General features: G+C 42.4%; 1 protein-coding gene across 1 annotated transcript; it reads left to right on the top strand.

The window, feature by feature from the left end:
- Nucleotides 1–1,162: 1,162 nt before the first annotated feature.
- On the top strand, nucleotides 1,163–2,644 carry LOC110706123. The gene is made up of 2 exons (XM_021884031.1): nucleotides 1,163–1,597; nucleotides 1,745–2,644. Exons 1-2 carry the CDS (start codon nucleotides 1,163–1,165, stop codon nucleotides 2,642–2,644), a joined length of 1,335 nt encoding a protein of 444 aa, XP_021739723.1.
- Nucleotides 2,645–18,569: the final 15,925 nt, after the last annotated feature.

Genomic DNA, 18,569 nt, shown 5'->3' with positions numbered 1-18,569 from the left:
TTTGCCGTTTGATCCAGAAATTGAAAGGAATATTTCCAGGTTGCGAAAAGAGGCAAGAACAACCCCCAGTGAATCAACGTACTCCTTCAATATTCAAGAAGAAGAGGAGATGGCTGACAATCGAACTCTAAGAGAACTTACAGCCCCTAACTTGAACCAACAGCCGTTGTGCATTGCATATCAGCAATTGGAGGAAGGTACTAATGTTGAGATCAAATCCGGTCTAATTCATCTATTGCCGGCATTCCATGGCATGAAAGGCGAAGATCCGAATAAACATCTGGCAGAATTTCATGTGGTTTGCACTAGCATGAAACCGATTGGGATGACTGATGAACAAATTCAGTTGAGAGCATTTCCTTTTTCTCTCAAAGATGCAGCAAAGGATTGGTTTTACTATCTTCCCCCAGGTAGCATAACAACTTGGGCAGATTTAAAGAAGTGTTTCCTTGAGAAGTACTACCCAGCCACTATTTCTGCAAGCCTTAAGAAAGCTATCAGCAATGTGGATCAGAAGGAAGATGAATCCTTGTATGAGTATTGGGAGAGATTTAAGAGATTGTGTTCTAGTTGTCCTTACCATGGGTATTCCGATCAAGACCTCATCCTATACTTCTATGGAGGTCTAACGGATGATGACTTGAGGATGGTGAATGCAGCAAGTGGTGGAGGGCTAGTGAATAAGACTCCAGGAGATGCAACTAGGTTGATTGCAGAGCTAGCAGAAAATTCTAGGCAATTCAGTCAGAGAACTCCCACGCGCCGGGTGAATTTAGCAAATTCGAATACAACTGAGTTAGAGAGTCAAGTAGCTGATTTGACTTCTATGATGCGTGAGTTCATGGTGAACTCAAGGAATCCACAGCAACTGAATGCTTGTGGTTTATGCACCTCCATGGGACATCCCACTGATGCATGTCCTCAATTACAAGAGGAGCAGAATGAGCAGGCCAACGCCTTAGGTTTTCAAGGGCAAGGTCCGCAGAGAAGATATGATCCCTTTTCAAATACCTACAACCCAGGATGGAGAGATCATCCAAATTTGAGATATGGGAATTCCCAAGGAAACCAACAACATCAGCATGCTCAAGGTCAACAATAGTTTCAGCAATATAGGGCACCGTTCCTAACCCCTCAAGGCCAAAGCTCTAATTCAGGTAATATGTCAACTGAAGAAATGATTAGATCACTAACTTCTAATGTTTCTACCATGCAGCAGAATATGATGCAGTTTCAACAAGAAACCAGATCAAGTATTCAAAACCTGGAGAATCAAGTCAGTCAAATCTCAAGTGCAGTAAGCCGACTTGAAGCTAAGGACTCTGGAAAGCTTCCATCCCAAACGGAGCTGAACCCTAAGCAACAAGTTAATGCAATAACATTGAGAAGTGGCAAAAAGTTGCAAGAAACTGTAGTTGCACCTAAGAAGGCTAAATACTTGATTGGAGTTGAGGAGGAGGAAGTAGAACAAGAAACTAAGGCGAATCCGCCAACCTTTACCTCTTATGAGCCTGTGCCACCTTTCCCAGAAGCCTTGCAAGATACTCGAAGGTATGAGAAAGACAAGGATATTTATGAGACTTTCAGCAAATGTGAGGTAAATATGCCCCTCTTGAATGTGATTAAAAGTGTTCCTCGTTTTGCTAAGTTTATGAAGGAACTGTGTACGATCAAGAGAAAGCACAGGTTGGGAGGAAAAGAAAAAGTGAAGGTGAGTGCTCATGTTTCTGCAGTTTTCCAAAAGAAACTCCCAGAAAAATGTGGTGATCCTGGTATGTTTACTATTCCTGTTACAATAGGAGACACCACATTACACCGAGCCATGTTGGACCTAGGTGCATCAATCAATGTCATTCCCTACTCCCTGTTTAAATCTTTAGAACTTGGGCCTTTGCATGAAACTGGGGTAGTAATTCAGTTAGCTGATAGGTCCAATGTATATCCTAAGGGGGTAGTAGAAGATGTACTTGTTAAGGTTGATGGATTGATCTTTCCTGCTGACTTTTACGTCCTTGACATGGAACATGACAAACAAGCAGCCCCTATCCTGTTAGGAAGACCTTTCTTAAAGACTGCTAAGACAAAAATCGATGTGTCTACCGGTTCTTTGACTATGGAGGTTGATGGGAAAGCAATTGTGTATAACATTTATGATACCATAAAGTATCCTGTTGATACTCATTCTTTATATTCTATAAATGTTGTCGATCCAATATTGCATGATGTTTCTAACATTGATCATGGGGATGAGCTCCTCACACCTATTACTAATGTTGTGTCTGGTGATTGCTTGGATTCTTCTATACCTACTAATGTGCAGGTGAAGGTGGCGGAATTGAATGAACAGTCCAAGCTTCCACCTATACCACTAGGGGCAACACCCACCCCGTCATCATTTCCGGGCAAGAAATTATCCCAGGTATACCACAAAGAAAAGAATAAGGTGTGGCATGACAAGATGAGCTCCCGCTGGAAGGGTCCAATTCAAGTTGACAAGGTCTATCCGCATGGAGCGGTAGAAATTCGGAGTTTAGAGACTAACAACATGTTCAAAGTGAATGGAAAAAGGCTCAAACCATACTACGAAGGGTTCAAGGTTGAGAATTTGGAGAACATCGATCTCTACGAGCCATCAATTGATTAACGAAGTTTCATGAGTTGTGTCGAGCCAACGACGTAAAACAAAGGCGCTAATCGGGAGGCAACCCGAAAACTCTTCCCCGTTTTCATTTATTTTAGTTTTTATTGTTTTTGTTTTGATGTACCAAGTGCTTTTGGTGGATTTATGTAGGAGGATGCTTTGGGAGTACGTATTGTGAGCAAAAACAGAGCAAAACAGGTAAAAACAGGCTTTGGGAGGCAGCCCCTGCAGGAGCCGCTGGTAGCGGGCTGGCAGCTGCTCTGTAGCCGCTACCAGCGGCTCTCCAAGCAGCCAAAAAATCCCAAAGTTCTGCCCCAGCCGCTGGCAGCGGGTCTGGTGCCGCTGCTAGCGGGTGTCCTTCAGGAAAAAAAAAGAAAAAAAATTTTTTTTTTTTTTGCAGCAGCCGCTGCCAGCGGGTCTTCCAGCAACATTCACCCTAAATTCCTTCTTAAGCCGCTGGCAGCGGGCCCCAAGCCGCTACCAGCGGCATTCCCTGCATACCTGAATTTTTGCCCTTTTAAACCCCTTTTTCTTCAATCCTACAATCCAATTCATTCTAGTCTTTATCCAAAACCCCAATTAATCACTTCCCTCTATCCCTTAGCAAGTATTCTTTATCCAAAACAACCCATTTGCCCCATTTTCAATCCAAAATTCAGAAATTTAAAAACCCCTCGTCTAACCTCTTTTCCCTCAATTTCAAGTCCAATTAAACCTTAACATTGTTTCAATTTCTAAATTCTAAACTTGAAATTTGAGGAATTGTGTGAACCTTGGTGTTTGGAGGTTTGGTGGGTTGCTCATTGTATTTTGAAAGAGGAGGTGAGATTTGTGCAATTCGTTCTTGTGCAATGGGAAGACATAACAAGTGAAGGCAACCTCTTCACCTACAAGGGTTGCAAGGGGGTAGACAACAAGGGGATACTTCAAGGGAGGGTGTATCACCCTCTTTTCCCCAAGCAAATGACTTCATGGGCATTCGTCTAACTACGAAAGAAAAGACTACATGGGTTCAACTTCAACAGCCCAAAAGAATGGTGCAATGCACAAAAGTCGTCGATTTGGAGGCATTGCAAGTGGTTGGTTTGGAGGAAGTGATGGAGCACGAGCGCACCTACTTATGTGAGGTATAGATGAATTCCTTTCCACTTTGACTAAGGGATGTCAAGAATTTCTTTCAATTTTAACAATAAGAACTATGTCATGCCTTATGCGGTAATTAGAAATGCGTTTGGTTGGAATAATCTTCCCATGGGCAACACTTGGGGTCCCCATAGTTCATTTTTTTTCTCGAGAGTTTTGAAATCCTTGATAATGCCGAATCTTCCAACTTCGGGAATCCTTCCCATTAAGGTGGTACTTATTTCTTCCCTTTCCCTTACTTTTGTTTTTATTGTTGTTGTTCTTGCATTGAGGACAATGTCTCATTCAAGTAGGGGGGGGGGGGAAGCAATTCTTGCATATTTTTGAAATTTGTATAGTTATCCTAATTTAATGGTTTTGTATAGCTATTTCAATTATGTTTCAATGAAAAAAAAGAAAAAAAAAACAAAGAAGAAAAATTGAAAAAAAAAGAGAAAAGAAAAAGAAAAAGAAGCCCTCTAAGTCGAAAACCTGAAAAGGCGGCTTAGGCAAAAATGGGGGCCCGGTTAGGTTGAAAACCCGAAAGGGCGACCTAAGCAAAAAAGTGGCTAATGAGCGGGTGAGGTAGTGAGATTTGGAAAAAGATGAGAGGCTAGGATGAAAACCCGAAAGGGCTCCTAGGCAAAATGAGAGAAAAAAGAGAGAAATGTTCATGAATTTGATTTTTCAAGGAAATTTCGCATCTATTTGCCGGAGTCGGTGTCATAAGGGGAGGAGATATAAGGAGGTGTCGGGGTAGGTTTCATCTTGGTGATTTTGGGAGATAGTTGAGATTTTGGGGGAATTTGTTGATCATCTTAGGAATTTGAGAGCATGAGTTGTTTGTTTTCACTCTTGAATGTGGAAGTGTTTTTATGAGATTTTTGGTTAAGTTGAGTTTTTGTTTGCCCAATTTTATCAAAATTTTTATTTCTTTAGGCGGTTGAGAATATTCATACTCATGGCTATGCGTTTATCGTTCCAAGTTGATTTTGGGGATGAATTGATAAATAAGAAAAAAGGGAGATTCAAAGTGTGAAGTATGGGGGAGTGTGATTGTAATTGGTTGATAAGTACTAGGATGTTTTGTTGAGTTTGAGTGCGTAGAGCTAGTTTGATTCCACCATCTTCTGTTTTGAACCTTAGTGAGGAGGATGTGTTTTATTCTCTAAGTTTACTCGAGGGCGAGTAAAGGTTCAAGCATGGGGGAATTTGATAAGCCTTCTTATCATGGGTTGAGAGAAGCATTTTAGGGTGTGTTTTGATGCTTTATATGTACTTTTGTTAGCTTTTGTGAGTTTTGGGCTGTGATCTCACTTATGTGCAAAAGGCGGGATTTATGAGTATAAGTGAGTGAGTGAGCTCGGGAACCAATGAAGAGTTATGTAAGAAGGATGGACCTTGGCTCGTGATTTGAGAGTTGTGATGGAGCATGGAAGAGCAAGGAAGAAATCTTGAGGAAAAGGTGAAGCAAAGCAAGAAGAAGAAGCAAGGAAATAAGGCAAAAACAGCAGGAACCGCTGCCAGGGCCGCTGGCAGCTGGCCAGAGCCGCTGGCAGCGGGTATACCAGAGTGAGGGGCTGCCAGAGCAGCTGGCAGCGGCTCTGGCAGAAATTCGGGCTGTTTTGGTTAATTTTCAGCAATTTGGCTTTGTTTTGGCTCGTGTTTTGGATATTATTTTATTATTATTATTGTGTTATGTTATTAAAATATAGAAACATATAAATAGCTTAGTTTTAATTAAGTTTTAAGTTAGAAAAGGAGAATTAAGTTTTGAGAAAAAAAAAGCTTTCTAGGGTTTTCTTGGAATTTTCAGAATTCTTTGTTTTGGAATTAGAATCCATGGAAGCTTAATCTTCCGGATTCTTGGTTAAAGATTGAAGCTTTTGGCTACGAATTGTGAGATTTCTCTTCTCTTTATTATTATCTATTGAATGTTTATTATTCCTTTGAATTATTTCATGATTTGCTTTAATCAATTGCTAGGTTAGAATTGTTAGATTCGCTTGCATCTAATTAATCTTTCCAAAGTAGCAACTTTGGGTTATGAATGTATGCTTTTGATTGATAACTTAAAGAGGGAATAATATTATTGAAGAAATTAGACCGCTTGTGTTAATTTATTCAATCCTTGCTGATTTCTCCGTTTATGTTCTTCTTGTGGATGATTTAGAGCGCTTGTCTTAAATTATACATTAGAAAGGGTTAGAAAGGAGCGCTTTGCTATTTCTAACTAGCTTATGAGAATTTAGAATTTAGAATTCTACAACAAGGTGTTCAATAGTGTTTGATTGAAGAAGCTTCTATGATCAATTTGTATGTTCAATTGTGGATTTCGCATAACCAAGACCGTTATTCTCATTGATTGCATACTATTTACGTTCATTGTTCTGATTTAGTTTAATTGTCACCATTGCTTGTCAAAACCCCCTTGTTACTTAGATTACTACGTTCCTAGAGTAATTCCACTTAGGTTTGCAGTTATTAGTCCCTTTTTCCCTGTGGATTCGAACTCGACTCCCCTAACTACGTTTATTTGCAGTTAGCTTAGTTGTGATATTTTTGGTTGCATACGACTGAGGCACACTAGCCACTTATAACTCATTGATTGCATTGCAATTTCATTTTTGTTTTAATTAAATAAAATGGGAAAATTCGAATCTCCCACATTGATTGAGAATGGGAATTCAAGGTTCATTTCCCTATTAATACCAAGCTTTTGGGATTTGGGAAGAACACTTGAGTGGAACTAAAAAGGCATCTCCTTAGAAAAGTGAGAAAACCTTAAGTTCGTAAAACTCTAGTTTTTATGGGTTGGGTCCCGACTGACCTTCGGGACTTGGATCGTTCGGGTCGGGTTCGTGGGTATGAGCCGTCGGAGACCTTCGCATTTGCGGGGTTCAAGTAAGAGCTCGGGATTCGAGCGAAAGCACGTGCCAAGGGTAAGAATGTGTTTTCTTTATTCTCTTAATTGTTGTTTAATTAGTGATTGCATGCTTAGTCGCTTTAATTAGTGTGCGGGTCTTGGGTGGGTTTTCCTTCCGCGTAGAGTCAGACTTTACGAAACCCAACATGGATGCCGGCTAATGGGGCTTGATATTTCGCCTCATTATTTGAGGCCTTGAACTTGAACCGTAGTGCATATTCGTACTTGTCCCCTTCAGGAGACCGATATATAACGCTTGTACCACAACCGTTCATAGTAGAGCTCCCGTCTACGTACACTTTCCAAACCTGGTCAAGATTCTCCGGCTCAGCCGACTTTGTCATTTTGACAATAAAGTCGGCAAACGTCTGACCCTTCACTGCCTTCCTTGGTTCGAAAGAGATTTCATGGCTTTGAATTTCAATAGCCAATTTGATCATTCGTTCGGATGACTCCATAATTGTCGTTGGCCGTTTGAGGGGTTGGTCTGTGTAGACCACAATCGGATGTGCCAGGAAGTGAGGTTTTAACTTCTTGACTGCCATGAAAAGAGCAAGGCCAAACTTTTCGACGGTCGGGTACTATAGTTCAGCATTTTAAATAACATGGCTGATGAAATAGACCGGGATCTGGGTGCTGTCTCTCTTAGCAAGGAGAACAACATTGGGAGCATGGTTTGGGACGGCTAAGTACATGTAAAGCACCTTCTTTGGTAGAGGGCTAACAAGCCTTAGCAAAGAGTGCAAGTGTTCTTTCAATTTCTGAAAGGCCGCCTCAACATCATCCACCAATTCAAACATAGTCTTCTTTTTGATAGCTTGGAAAAATTAGAGGCACTTTTCACCTGACCGGTTGAGGAATCTACCTAATGCCGCCAGACAATCGGTTAATTTTTGAACTTCTTTGACAGTGCGGGGAGACTTCATGTCAATGACCGCCTATATCTTCTCTGGATTGGCCTCTATTCCCCTTTGATCAATCAGAAATCCGAGAAACTTCCCAGACTCAACACTAAAGACGCACTTCTTGGGATTAAGCATGACCTTGTGCCGCCTGAGTGTGGTGAAGGTTTCTCGGAGGTCAGCAAGGTGATTTGTCTGTAGCTTGGATTTTACTATCATGTCATCAATGTACGCCTCTACATTCCTCCCAATTTGATTAATGATGACTGTATTAATCGTACGTTGGAACGTAGCAGGTGCATTTTTCATGCCAAACGACATCACAGTATAACAGCATAACCCTTGATCAGTGACGAATGCTGTCTTCTCTTGAACTTTCATTCACAAGGGTATCTGATGAAAGCCAAAATAGGCGTCCATAAAGCTCATCAAAGCATGGCCGGCTGTAGAGTCAACCAAACTGTCAATCTTTGGAAGTGGATAACTATTCTCGGACATGCCTTGTTCAAATATGTGTAATCAACACACATGCGCCAAGTACCATTCGGCTTTTTAACAAGAACAACATTTGCAACCCAATCTGGGAAGTAACATTGCCGAATGAACCTAGCATCTAACAGTTTCCTTACTTCGGCGGCTGCCACCAGACTTCTCTCCTCGCCATGGTTTGTTTTCTTCTGCCTAACCGGCTTCTTTTTGGGACCCACGACAAGCTTGTGGACAGCTAGATCCAGGCTGATGCCTGGCATCTCTTCCACTTCAAAGGCAAAGATGTCTTTGAATTCCTTTAATAGATTGTGCAAGTTTGCACCCAACTTCGCAAAAGCAATCGTCCCAACCTTAATAGTATGCTACGGACGTGTGTCGTCTAGAGCAATATCAATTTGTTCACCACCCGGCTAGGGACGGAGTTCTTCTGACCGTTCCCCAGTCAGTGATTGCTATTGCTTCTTTTTTTTCACGGCCATTAACTGGTCAGCCTTTCTCTTTTTACCGGCTGCTGTTTGAGCAGGCGCGGCTTCCTTGACTTTACCAAGGTCTTGACTCTTCACTTTGGCCGGATGGGGCCATTGTGGGCTTGACGTATGAGAGATAACACTCTCTTGCCATTTTCTGATCCCCAATCAGGGAGCCGACATACCCTTCGTCTTTTCTCAAATTTTAGGAGCATGAAGGATGGAATAATGACGGCCTTGGATTCGTTCAGCGTTGGACGACCCAATATTAGATTATAGGCAGTCAACTCTTCAACGACCAAGAACCGGACTACCATGTGGCATCCCTCTCCCTTCTCCCCAGCCGGATGGGTAGGTCAATTCGTCCTACCGGATGCACTACCCCACCCCTAAACGAACTAAGGGGTGAGATACCTTGTGCATACTGCCGGGCTTGTACTTCAACTTTGCCAAGCACTTGTGGCTGATTAGGTCAGATGACCTTCCTGTGTCTATAAGGATCCGACTTACCTTCTGGTTGGCCACTTTGCATTCAATGACAATGGGGTCATCATGTGATCGCCTGACCTTGCCCCTGTCTTTTTCAGTGATGATAACTTTAGGGAAGGTGTCTGTAGACGCCTGGCCTTCATCCACTGAACTGACGTCCAGCCGCCTGACATGGTCCTTGGTGCCCCAGATGGTTGGGCCCCCTCCTGAAAAGACGCCTGCTATTGTATAGATCGGCTCTTTTCAGTGTCCGAACTATTAGCAGGTTGGGCATTCTTTTTGGACAGCTACCCATGGTTAGTCTTCAAGGTTACCTTGGACTTCAGAATGTAGGACTTCAGATTTGACCTTAGCCCTTCTCTATCCCCCTGCTGTACTGCTCCCAAGTCAAGACTTGTTTTCTTATGAGGGATGTTTATAGAGAAGTTAGAAACGAACAAGTACGCAAGCGTCTTGAAGCTATTGATGCAGCCGGCTGGTAGGTTGCCAAGCCATCGTTGGGCGATTCCCTTCAATGTAGCCGGGAAGCATCGGCACCAGGTGGCATCATCCAACCCCTGTAAGTACATGAGGTTGGTGTAGGCCATTAGGTGATCTTCTAGATTGGTGAAACCATCATAAGTACCCACCATAACATTTTTAATCTTGGCCGGCTGTGCTGCCTCGGTTATCTTCTTGGGGAACGCAGAAGATTGTTCCCTAAGTTTTAGCAAACGGAGTTGTCAGCCCAAAGGTTGGACGTTTTGTGCCGCCTGACCCCCAAAAAGGGCCAGTTGCATGTAAGGTTGTCCATATGACATGTATGGCTGCTGAGGCACATATGGAGCCGAATGGATTATTTGAGGGCGATTGTGGACGGACAAGCCGCCCGACTGACTCTCTCGGTTGGATTGCGAATACCTCATTGAGGTATTCTGAAAGTTGTTTGGGTAACTTGACGTTGAAGCCGACTTAGATAGTAGTTGATTTTTCTTCTGCTGGATTAACATCCGGGCATCAAAGTATGTCTTTTTTAGCCATTCGGTTGGACGTACCGGATGGCCTTCCTCTTCCCTATTTCAGGGAATCAGATTTCAGTAAGATCGATCAAGGGCCGCTTCCCCTCCTTTGATTTAGGGTGCAGAGTGGGTTCTCGGTCCCTGACCGGCTTGTTCTTCTCAGAGGGAGAAGGTTTCTTGGGCGACTGACCCCTGTTGGAGCCAGCCGTCCTCTGGTTGATCAGGTTCTTAATCTCCCCCTTGAAACTCGTCATGAATTTCATGAGTTTGTCTCGTGTAACCGGGGTTGTGCCTTCTGCCGCCTGGTGTTGTCCAGACGGCTGTCCAGTTGATTTACTAGGACCAGCTTTATCATCGCCCTGTTCCCTTCTTTCTACGGGATGGGTGAGTTATATTTCGACTTCAAAATCGTCATCAGTGTCATGCTCCGAATAGACCTCAAATTCGGCCGTAGGCCGTTTCTCATTAGGAGGCGGTACAGGTTCTTGTGACGACATCTTAGAGGTACTCTCCCCACAGACGGCGCCAAATGTTTCGGGGTTTTCTGTGTCCCTCGAAAGAGTTACAACACCAAGACTGGATTTCGGGTGCTTGTACCTGAAAAATAACGGAGACTCTGATTGGGTGAAGTTCCGCCTCTAACGATCAAGTTAGAACGTGTTCGGAGAATGTAAAATGTGCGAAAAGTAAAGTAGTATCTTCTCGGATTCTGAGATCGGGAATATTCCCTAAGGTGAGAGTTAATTATCTGCAATCATTGAATGCTCTGGTTTATTCGTATTGAATGAATGTGTATCCCCTAGGTGGGAACATCTCCGTATGTGTAAAGTCTTGGGATTCGTACCACTATCCTAGGTTACGGAAACCTAGGATTGATGAGTTGTCTCGGGAATTGGGCCTCGAAGGCCGTCGTTTTCACTTGCTGACTTCAAGTGCCATGTGTCAACTAGTGAGTGGCCTTTATTGGGCCTATCATGAGGTGACACGTGTCCCATTCTGATTGGGCCACGTGACATGGTATTTTTACCCAAATCAACTGCCATTACTAGTACTAATCCTACTTCCCCTTAACTTCTCCCTTGAGGCCAACTTGTTGGGCTTTTAAGTGTCCTTAAATTCCTAACAAGTTGATCCAACTATTTAAATAATGATGACCCAATTCAAAACACTTTTATTATCTCAATTAATGCCTCACATTATTTTATTTACACTTGTATAATATTTAAATAATTAATTCCTTAAAATGTAATGAATCATTTTAATTTATAAAAATAAATAAAATAAATAATTTATTTATATAAAAATATTATAAAAATACGGAGTATTATTGTCTACCCCACTTAAAAGAAGTTTCTTCCTCGAAACTTGAGCACGAGAATAATAAACCTTTGATCAAAACTTGTTTAAAATTACACTTGCTCACCCACTTAATAGAAACTTTTCTTAATAGTTATAGTTGTTGTACTTTTTGTAACCTTTCCTTTTCTCTTTCTTTCTAAACTTTGTATAAAATTGTGCAAAATGTACTAAAAATGCACAAAAATGCTTGAAATGAAGGTAAAAGCGCGAAATTCTACCACATTCTACCCCCTTAAAGAAGACGAGTTACGACCCCGTAACTCAACTAACCTCAAAAAATTTTGGGTACTTCTTTCTCATTTCATCCTCAGCTTCCCATGTCGCTTCCTTAGTTTCTTGAAGCGACCACAAAACCTTTACAATCTTGACATCCATCTTGCGCGTACTACGCACTTTACTATTAAGAATCTTTACATGTCTTTCTTCATAGGCCAGGCTTTGGTCTAGTTCTATGGTTTCAAGTTGTAGGACATGCGACTTGTTTGGGATGTACCTTCTCAACTGAGAAACGTGAAACACACCGTGTACTTTGCTGAGTTTTATAGGCAATGCCAATCAATAAGCAACTTTACCTATCCTTTACCAAATCTCATATGGTCCAATGTACTTTGGACTCAACATCCCTTTCTTTCCAAATCTCATAACCCCTTTCATTGGTGAAACCTTAAGCAATACCTTATCACCAACTTGAAATTTCTCCTCTCTACGCTTTAATCCACGTAGCTCTTTTGTCTATTTTGAACAACTTGAATCTTAGCTTAGATTTCTCTCACTTGCTTTGTAGTTTCTTCTATTAATTGAGGACCTGAATTATTATCTTACTAATGTCACTCTAACACAGTGGACTTCTACACTTCCTTCCACACAAAGCCTCAAATGGTGTCATGCCTATTCTTGCATGGTAACTACTGTTGTAAGAGAATTCTACCGAGTCTAAGCTATCTTCCTATCCTCCTTGGTAATCTAACACACATGATCTTAACATATCTTCCAAGGTTTGGATAGTTCTCTCAGATTGTCCATCCGTTTCAAGGTGGAATGTTGTACTAATCTTTAATGTCATACCAAAGTTCTTCTGAACACTTTTCCAGAATTTCGAAAGAAACCTAGAATCCCTATCAATAACGATATCCTTAGGAGCTCCATGTAGTCTCATAACATTTTTTATGTAAGCCTCTGCAAGTTGTTTTATTTTACAAGTCTCTTTCACTGGTATAAACACTGCCGATTTGGTAAGTCTATCCACCCCAACTCAGATGGTATCATTTCCATTCTTAGACTTAGGTAAGCTAGTGAGAAAATCCATCAAGATGCAATCCTATTTCCAAGCCGGGATCTCGAGTGGTTGCACTGTTTCCTGCGGTCTCTTATACTCTATCTTAACTTTCTAATAGGTTAGACATTTAGCCACGAACTTTGCTACTTCTAACTTCATCCTAGGGTACCAATACACCTTTTTTCAAATCTTTGTATTGCTTATATCCTCTTGTATGTATTGAATAGGGTGTATTGTGCCCTTCCTCCAACTTTTTCTTTAACTCCTCACACTTTTGTGGTACACACCACCTCCCCTTGAATTGAATACTTCCATCCTCATGGATTTTGAAATCAGTCGCCTTCCGTTGCTTGATATTCTCCCTTATGCGATCTAATTTCACATCCTCTACTTGGTTATCCTTAATTTCATCAAATTTCATTGGTTGGATACTTAAATTATTAAGCATTCCTTCCAACATCCCATGTGGTACTACCTAAGCATTCCTTCCAACATCCCATGTGGTACTACCTTGAGGTTCAACTTACTCATTTCTCTACAAAGTTCATCTGCCACTACCAAAGCGTTGACCCCATGAGTTGCTTTATGACTCAAAGCATCTACAACTACATTCACTTTACCCTCGTGGTATTGGATATCTAAGTCATGGTCATTGAAGAATTTTAACCACCTACGTTGTCTCATGTTCAATGTTAATTGCGTGAAAAGGTACTTCAAACTTTTATGGTATGTGAATATCCTACATTTCACTCCATACAAATATGTCTTCATAATTTCAACGCAAACGTTATTGCTGCAAGCTCTAGGTCATGAGTAGAGTAGTTAACTTCATGTTTCTTCAACTGTCTCGATGCATAAGCAATCACCTTCCCATGCTGCATCAAAACACACCCAAGTCAATTCTTAGATGCATTACTATACACATCATAAGAACCAATTCCATCAGGTAAGGTTAACACTAGTGCTGTTGTCAAACTCTTCTTCAAGGTTTGAAATGCTTCTTCACACTTATCACTCCAAACGAACTTATATTCCTTCTTCATCAATGAAGGCATAGGTCTAGCTATCTTCAAAAGTCCTTCACAAATCGCCTATAATATCCAGCTAGGCCTAAGAAGCTTCGAATATCTGATAAATTCTTGGGTGTAAGCCACCCCTTCACAACTTCAATCTTTGCAGGGTCTACTTCCACCCCTTCTTTGGATATAAAATGTCCCAAAAATGCTACCTTTTCCAACCAAAACTCACACTTTGAGAATTTGGGTTACAATTGGTTAGTCCTTAAAGTAGCTAACACTGATCTCCACTGCTTTGCATGGTCCTCCTTATTTTTTGAATAAACCAAAATGTCATTAATAAATACTACAACGAATTGGTCTAGGAAAGGTTGAAACACTCTATTCATCAAGTCCATAAAAATTGTAGGTGCATTAGTCAACCCAAAAGGCATTACCTTAAACTCTAGTGTCCATATCTCGTCCTAAATGTCATTTTTGGAATGTCCTCTTCCACAATTCGTAATTGATGATATCCAGACCTCAAATCAATCTATGAAAACACTGCTTCACCTTTCAACTAGTCAAAGAAGTCATTTATCCTAGACAAAGGGTATTTGTTCTTTATGGTTGTTCAACTCCCTATAATCTATGCATAGCCTCATGCTACCATTTTTCTTTTTCACAAACAATACAGGAGCTCTCCATGGTTATGAACTTGGTCGTATGTACCCCTTCTCCAACAAATCCTGTAGTTTCCCCTTTAACTCACTCATCTCTGCTGGTGCCATCTTCTATGGTGCCTTAGAGATAGGTGTTGTTCCAAGTACTAAGTCTAAGGTGAAGTTTATGGTTCTTTTTGGCGGCAAGTCTAAGGTGAAGTTTATGGTTCTTTTTGGCGGCATACCTGGAATCTCTTCTGGAAACACATCTAAGAATTCCTTCACCACTTCAATATCCTCATATTTAGATGGTTCTACATACTCCAAGTTTCTCACACTACATGAATAGATTGGGTTCCCTTTCTTCATATACTTTCCCAATCTCATCACAGAAATAATCTTAGTGTGTCTGGGTTTTCCATGCCTCCAATGGGTTACGAGCTCTCCTTGAGCCATTTTCAGGTGGATTTTCTGTGATTGACATCGTATCTCAGCATTATAGAGACATAACACATCCATTCCCAGAATTATATCGAGGTCTCTTAGTTCGAATTCAATCAGGCTCGACATAAATTCCTTACCCTTAATCTTTATAGGACATCCTTATAGACTCTAGTACAATGAATTTGTAGGGAAATTTTCAAACTCAACTTTGAGCCCCACTGTGATCATTCTTTCTAACGTAGTGGCGTCCAAAGGGAAGCAAGCTAGAGTTAAAAGAGTCGCCAAAAAGTTTTAGGAACTTGTAAACCATTCACGAGTGTGAAAGTTACACCCCATCCACGATCACGGAGATTGCTAACTCCGTAGTGGTCCGGAACCATGACTGGATATTCGAGCATGATGGTAAGAATCCAACCTAAAAGATATTGAACCCGCCCTAAATCGGCCTCTACTTAATTCTTATGATAATCATGTGCACTTTCCAATCAACATACATACAATAAATTAGCCCTAAACCTGTTTAATCTACGTTGGTTGATTATTAATGCGCAAATAAATCTATTATTGGCGATCACTTTAATTAAAATCATATTAGCCTAAAATCAAATTATTAACAATCTAATTAAGCGTGATTTCAAGTACAAATTCCCTTTAAACCTACACGAAAGGGCGTGATCAAGCAACAATAACAAATCATGAATAATCAAGCAATGTATAATTATTGACACAACAAATCAGCATCATAATAACATCATCAAAACATTATTAGCAAAATCCTAGGCATGATACTAAAAGGATTAATAACAAACCCTACCATATCACTAATAATAAAAATCAAAGCTTTATCCTAAACATGATACTAGAAACATGATATTAGAAATAGTAGTTAACACCCTAAACATGATACTATGAATCAAAATCAACATCCTAACATGATACTAGAAATCATAATAACATCCTAACATGATACAAATCAAAATCAACATCCTAACATGATACTAGGAATTAAAATAACATTCTAAACATGATATCTGTTTCGGGGTTTTCTGATGTCCTGCGGGAGAGTTACAATTCCGAGACTAGAACCGGACGCCTGTACCTGCAAAATAACGGAGACTCCTGTGAGCTCCGCCTCCAACGGTCAAGTTAGTACCTGATTAAGGAGTAATTAATGCGAAAATTAAAGTGATTTGGTCTCTCTAGGTGAGAGTGTTTAATGTAGGTAATCTGCTTTGTTAGCGAGATCAGCCGGTTATTACTGTGTGTAATTAATGTGTTTTTTCCGTAATGTTTCTGTTCTCTTTTTTGTAATTTCCCTTAATGAGGATTAAGGGAGGTATTTATAACCTTGGGAAACGTGCCCATCCTAGGTTTAGGTAAACCTAGGGCCGATAGGGCTTCCCTCGGAAGTTGGGCCTGGGTGGCCGGTTTCTCCATTAGGCATGGAGTATGCCACATGTCTTGACATAACAGGTCCAAGGTGGACGAATAAGCGCGTGCCACGTGGGAAGCCCTGACTGTTCCAACTGGGGGACACTTGGCAGGACCTGATTGGTCCACGTGGCGCATTCCGATTGGTGGGAGCAAAATCCCCTAATCATTTGCCCCTCACAGGTGGCACGTGATTGGTCACGTGTTACCTGTGACAGGTGTCGCACTGTAACAGGCGACGGCCTGCTACAGGTGTCAGTCGGCGAAAGGACGAGAGATTTTCCCGCCCAAATTTTGAATTCTGAAAGTGACCCTTCGCCTTCTCACTTCGCCTATATAAGGGAGAGTTGTCTTGAGTCATTTTCACACTTTGAGAACTTTTTGAGAACATTCGGACCCCTGAACTTGCTCTGACATTTTGGACCTTTTCTTCCTACCGCTTGTTCTGACAAGCCGACTGCACCGGATTTCCAGAACTTCATCAACCGTCACTCGTTCAGGTAACTCAGTTCTCTTACTCTTAATTTTCTTTTTATTTTCTGAAATGGCACCACGGAAGCACACGACACGACCGAGGTTAGTGATCAGCCGGTCACCGGGGACGGCTGAATCTAGGACAAGGAGTGCCGCCTGCCCTTTTCCGGACCCATCTTTGCCCTTTATACAAAGTTCGACTGTATCTGTGTCTATGTAGAGCAGGATGGCCAGAACGAAAAAGACAGCTAGGATCTCAAATTCAGACGGCTCCTCCCACAGGGTGCCGCTTAGTGAAACATCTGACCAGGCGCCAGATGTGGAAGTGAAACAAGGCGGCCTGGATGCCGGCAATTCTGTGGGGAGAGTCATAGTGACCCCTTCCCATTTAACAGTTAACAAATCTGCTCCTTTTCAAAGAGAGGAGGCGGGCCCCTCCGGGAGAGGGGAGGAGTCGTCCTCTTCAGACTCGTCGGAGGACGATTCCGAGTCAAGCTCTTCTGGCCATGCTTCTTTGGGTACAGAAGAGAAAAACAGCCGCCTGCAAGAGGCGAGACTTTCTCACGCAGTTGAGAAGGGGGACAATTGGGCGGAACCATCCGCCTCTTACCGAGAGCTAAATACCCCCTACTACTGCACGGTACCTCGGGGCCGAATCACAGCCATGCAAGAGAAAGTGGAGAGCTTTATTGCAAACCACACCATGGGCCCCGACTTTCTAGTGTTTGTGCCGGATCCAGAAGACATAGTCGTCTGGCCGGCTGGTTCCAGTTATGAAAGCGCCTGCTTTGGCTGCTACGAGGCGGCCATCAAGGCAGGGCTTCGCTTCCCATTACATCCGGCTGTTCAGCGGATTTTGGATGGGTATGAGTTGGGGTTATGGCAGTTAGCCCCAAACTCCTGGGTCAACGTACTCGGCTATGTGTCCGGGTGCGAACTGCACGGGGTGGAGCCAAGCTTCGAGGCTTTCGCCCATATGAACTATCTCAGCCGGACCCCTAAGACAGGCGGTACCGGCTGGTATCAATTGACAAGCCACATGGGCTACCTCATGACAAGAGGTAAAGCAAACAAGTGGAAGGACTGGCGGAGCACCTTCCTCATCATTGAGAGTTCAGACATTGAGCAGAACAAGCGCTTCAATAGGTGGAACAGGAATCCGCCCCTTCTTGCAGGCGGCCGTAGCATGCCGCCTGTTCCCCCAAGGCTAAGAAAGAGATCCTTGATAAAGGACTCTTTAAAGTAGAGTCGAGGGTCGACTCTACTTCAGGGGTACGAGAGCAAGTACCCCTGCACTGCGTCCCGAGCTTCAAGTGGCTCTATGACGAGTACTTTTTGGCCGCCTGCGGCCTCAGCAGTCGGTGCTCAAGAGGTAGTCGGCCTGTCGAATACACTGTTGTTCCATACATTTGTTGTTTATCTTTTATTAACTTTGCTGTTTGTTTTTGCAGCTGACGCCATGAGCAAAATCACCGCCTCCAAGACTGCGGCGGCCATGTTGCGGGCCTCTATTATGAAACAAGCTTCAACCGACTCCCCCAAGAAGGGGGTACCCTTGGTGAGCTCCGAACCTTTCACCCTCTTTTTAGAGTGTTTATGCATATACTGACTTTTTTCTTCTTTTTTAGACGGGTGCTCCAAGAGCTTCATCTTCCCAACAGCCGGACCCCAAGGCCCGGAAGACGACTGTTGGGAGCTCTCCTGGTTCTGCCAGGAAACAGGTGGCGGCTGAGAAACAGCCGGCCACTTCTTCTAAAACTCCAACTGGGCCGCCTAGGGGTATGAAGTTGTCCTTGTAAATATTAGACTTGCTCCCTTTGTTACTAAGTCTAATCCGTTTGTTAATGCTTGATACAGCCGGCCCCCAGGAGCCTGACTTGGTAGAGATGGCCAA

This window comes from Chenopodium quinoa, unplaced genomic scaffold, assembly GCF_001683475.1.
Source record: "Chenopodium quinoa cultivar QQ74 unplaced genomic scaffold, ASM168347v1, whole genome shotgun sequence".
NCBI classification, from domain to species: Eukaryota; Viridiplantae; Streptophyta; class Magnoliopsida; order Caryophyllales; family Amaranthaceae; genus Chenopodium; species Chenopodium quinoa.
This window is presented reverse-complemented; position numbering and strand designations above follow the sequence as displayed.

Bases quoted from the DNA above. Each gene is read 5' to 3' on its own strand.
- LOC110706123 (XM_021884031.1), top strand. From the start codon at position 1,163: ATGTCAACTGAAGAAATGATTAGATCACTAACTTCTAATGTTTCTACC. The intron at 1,598-1,744 runs GTAAATATGCCC...GTTTTCCAAAAG, and splicing joins AGACTTTCAGCAAATGTGAG to AAACTCCCAGAAAAATGTGG.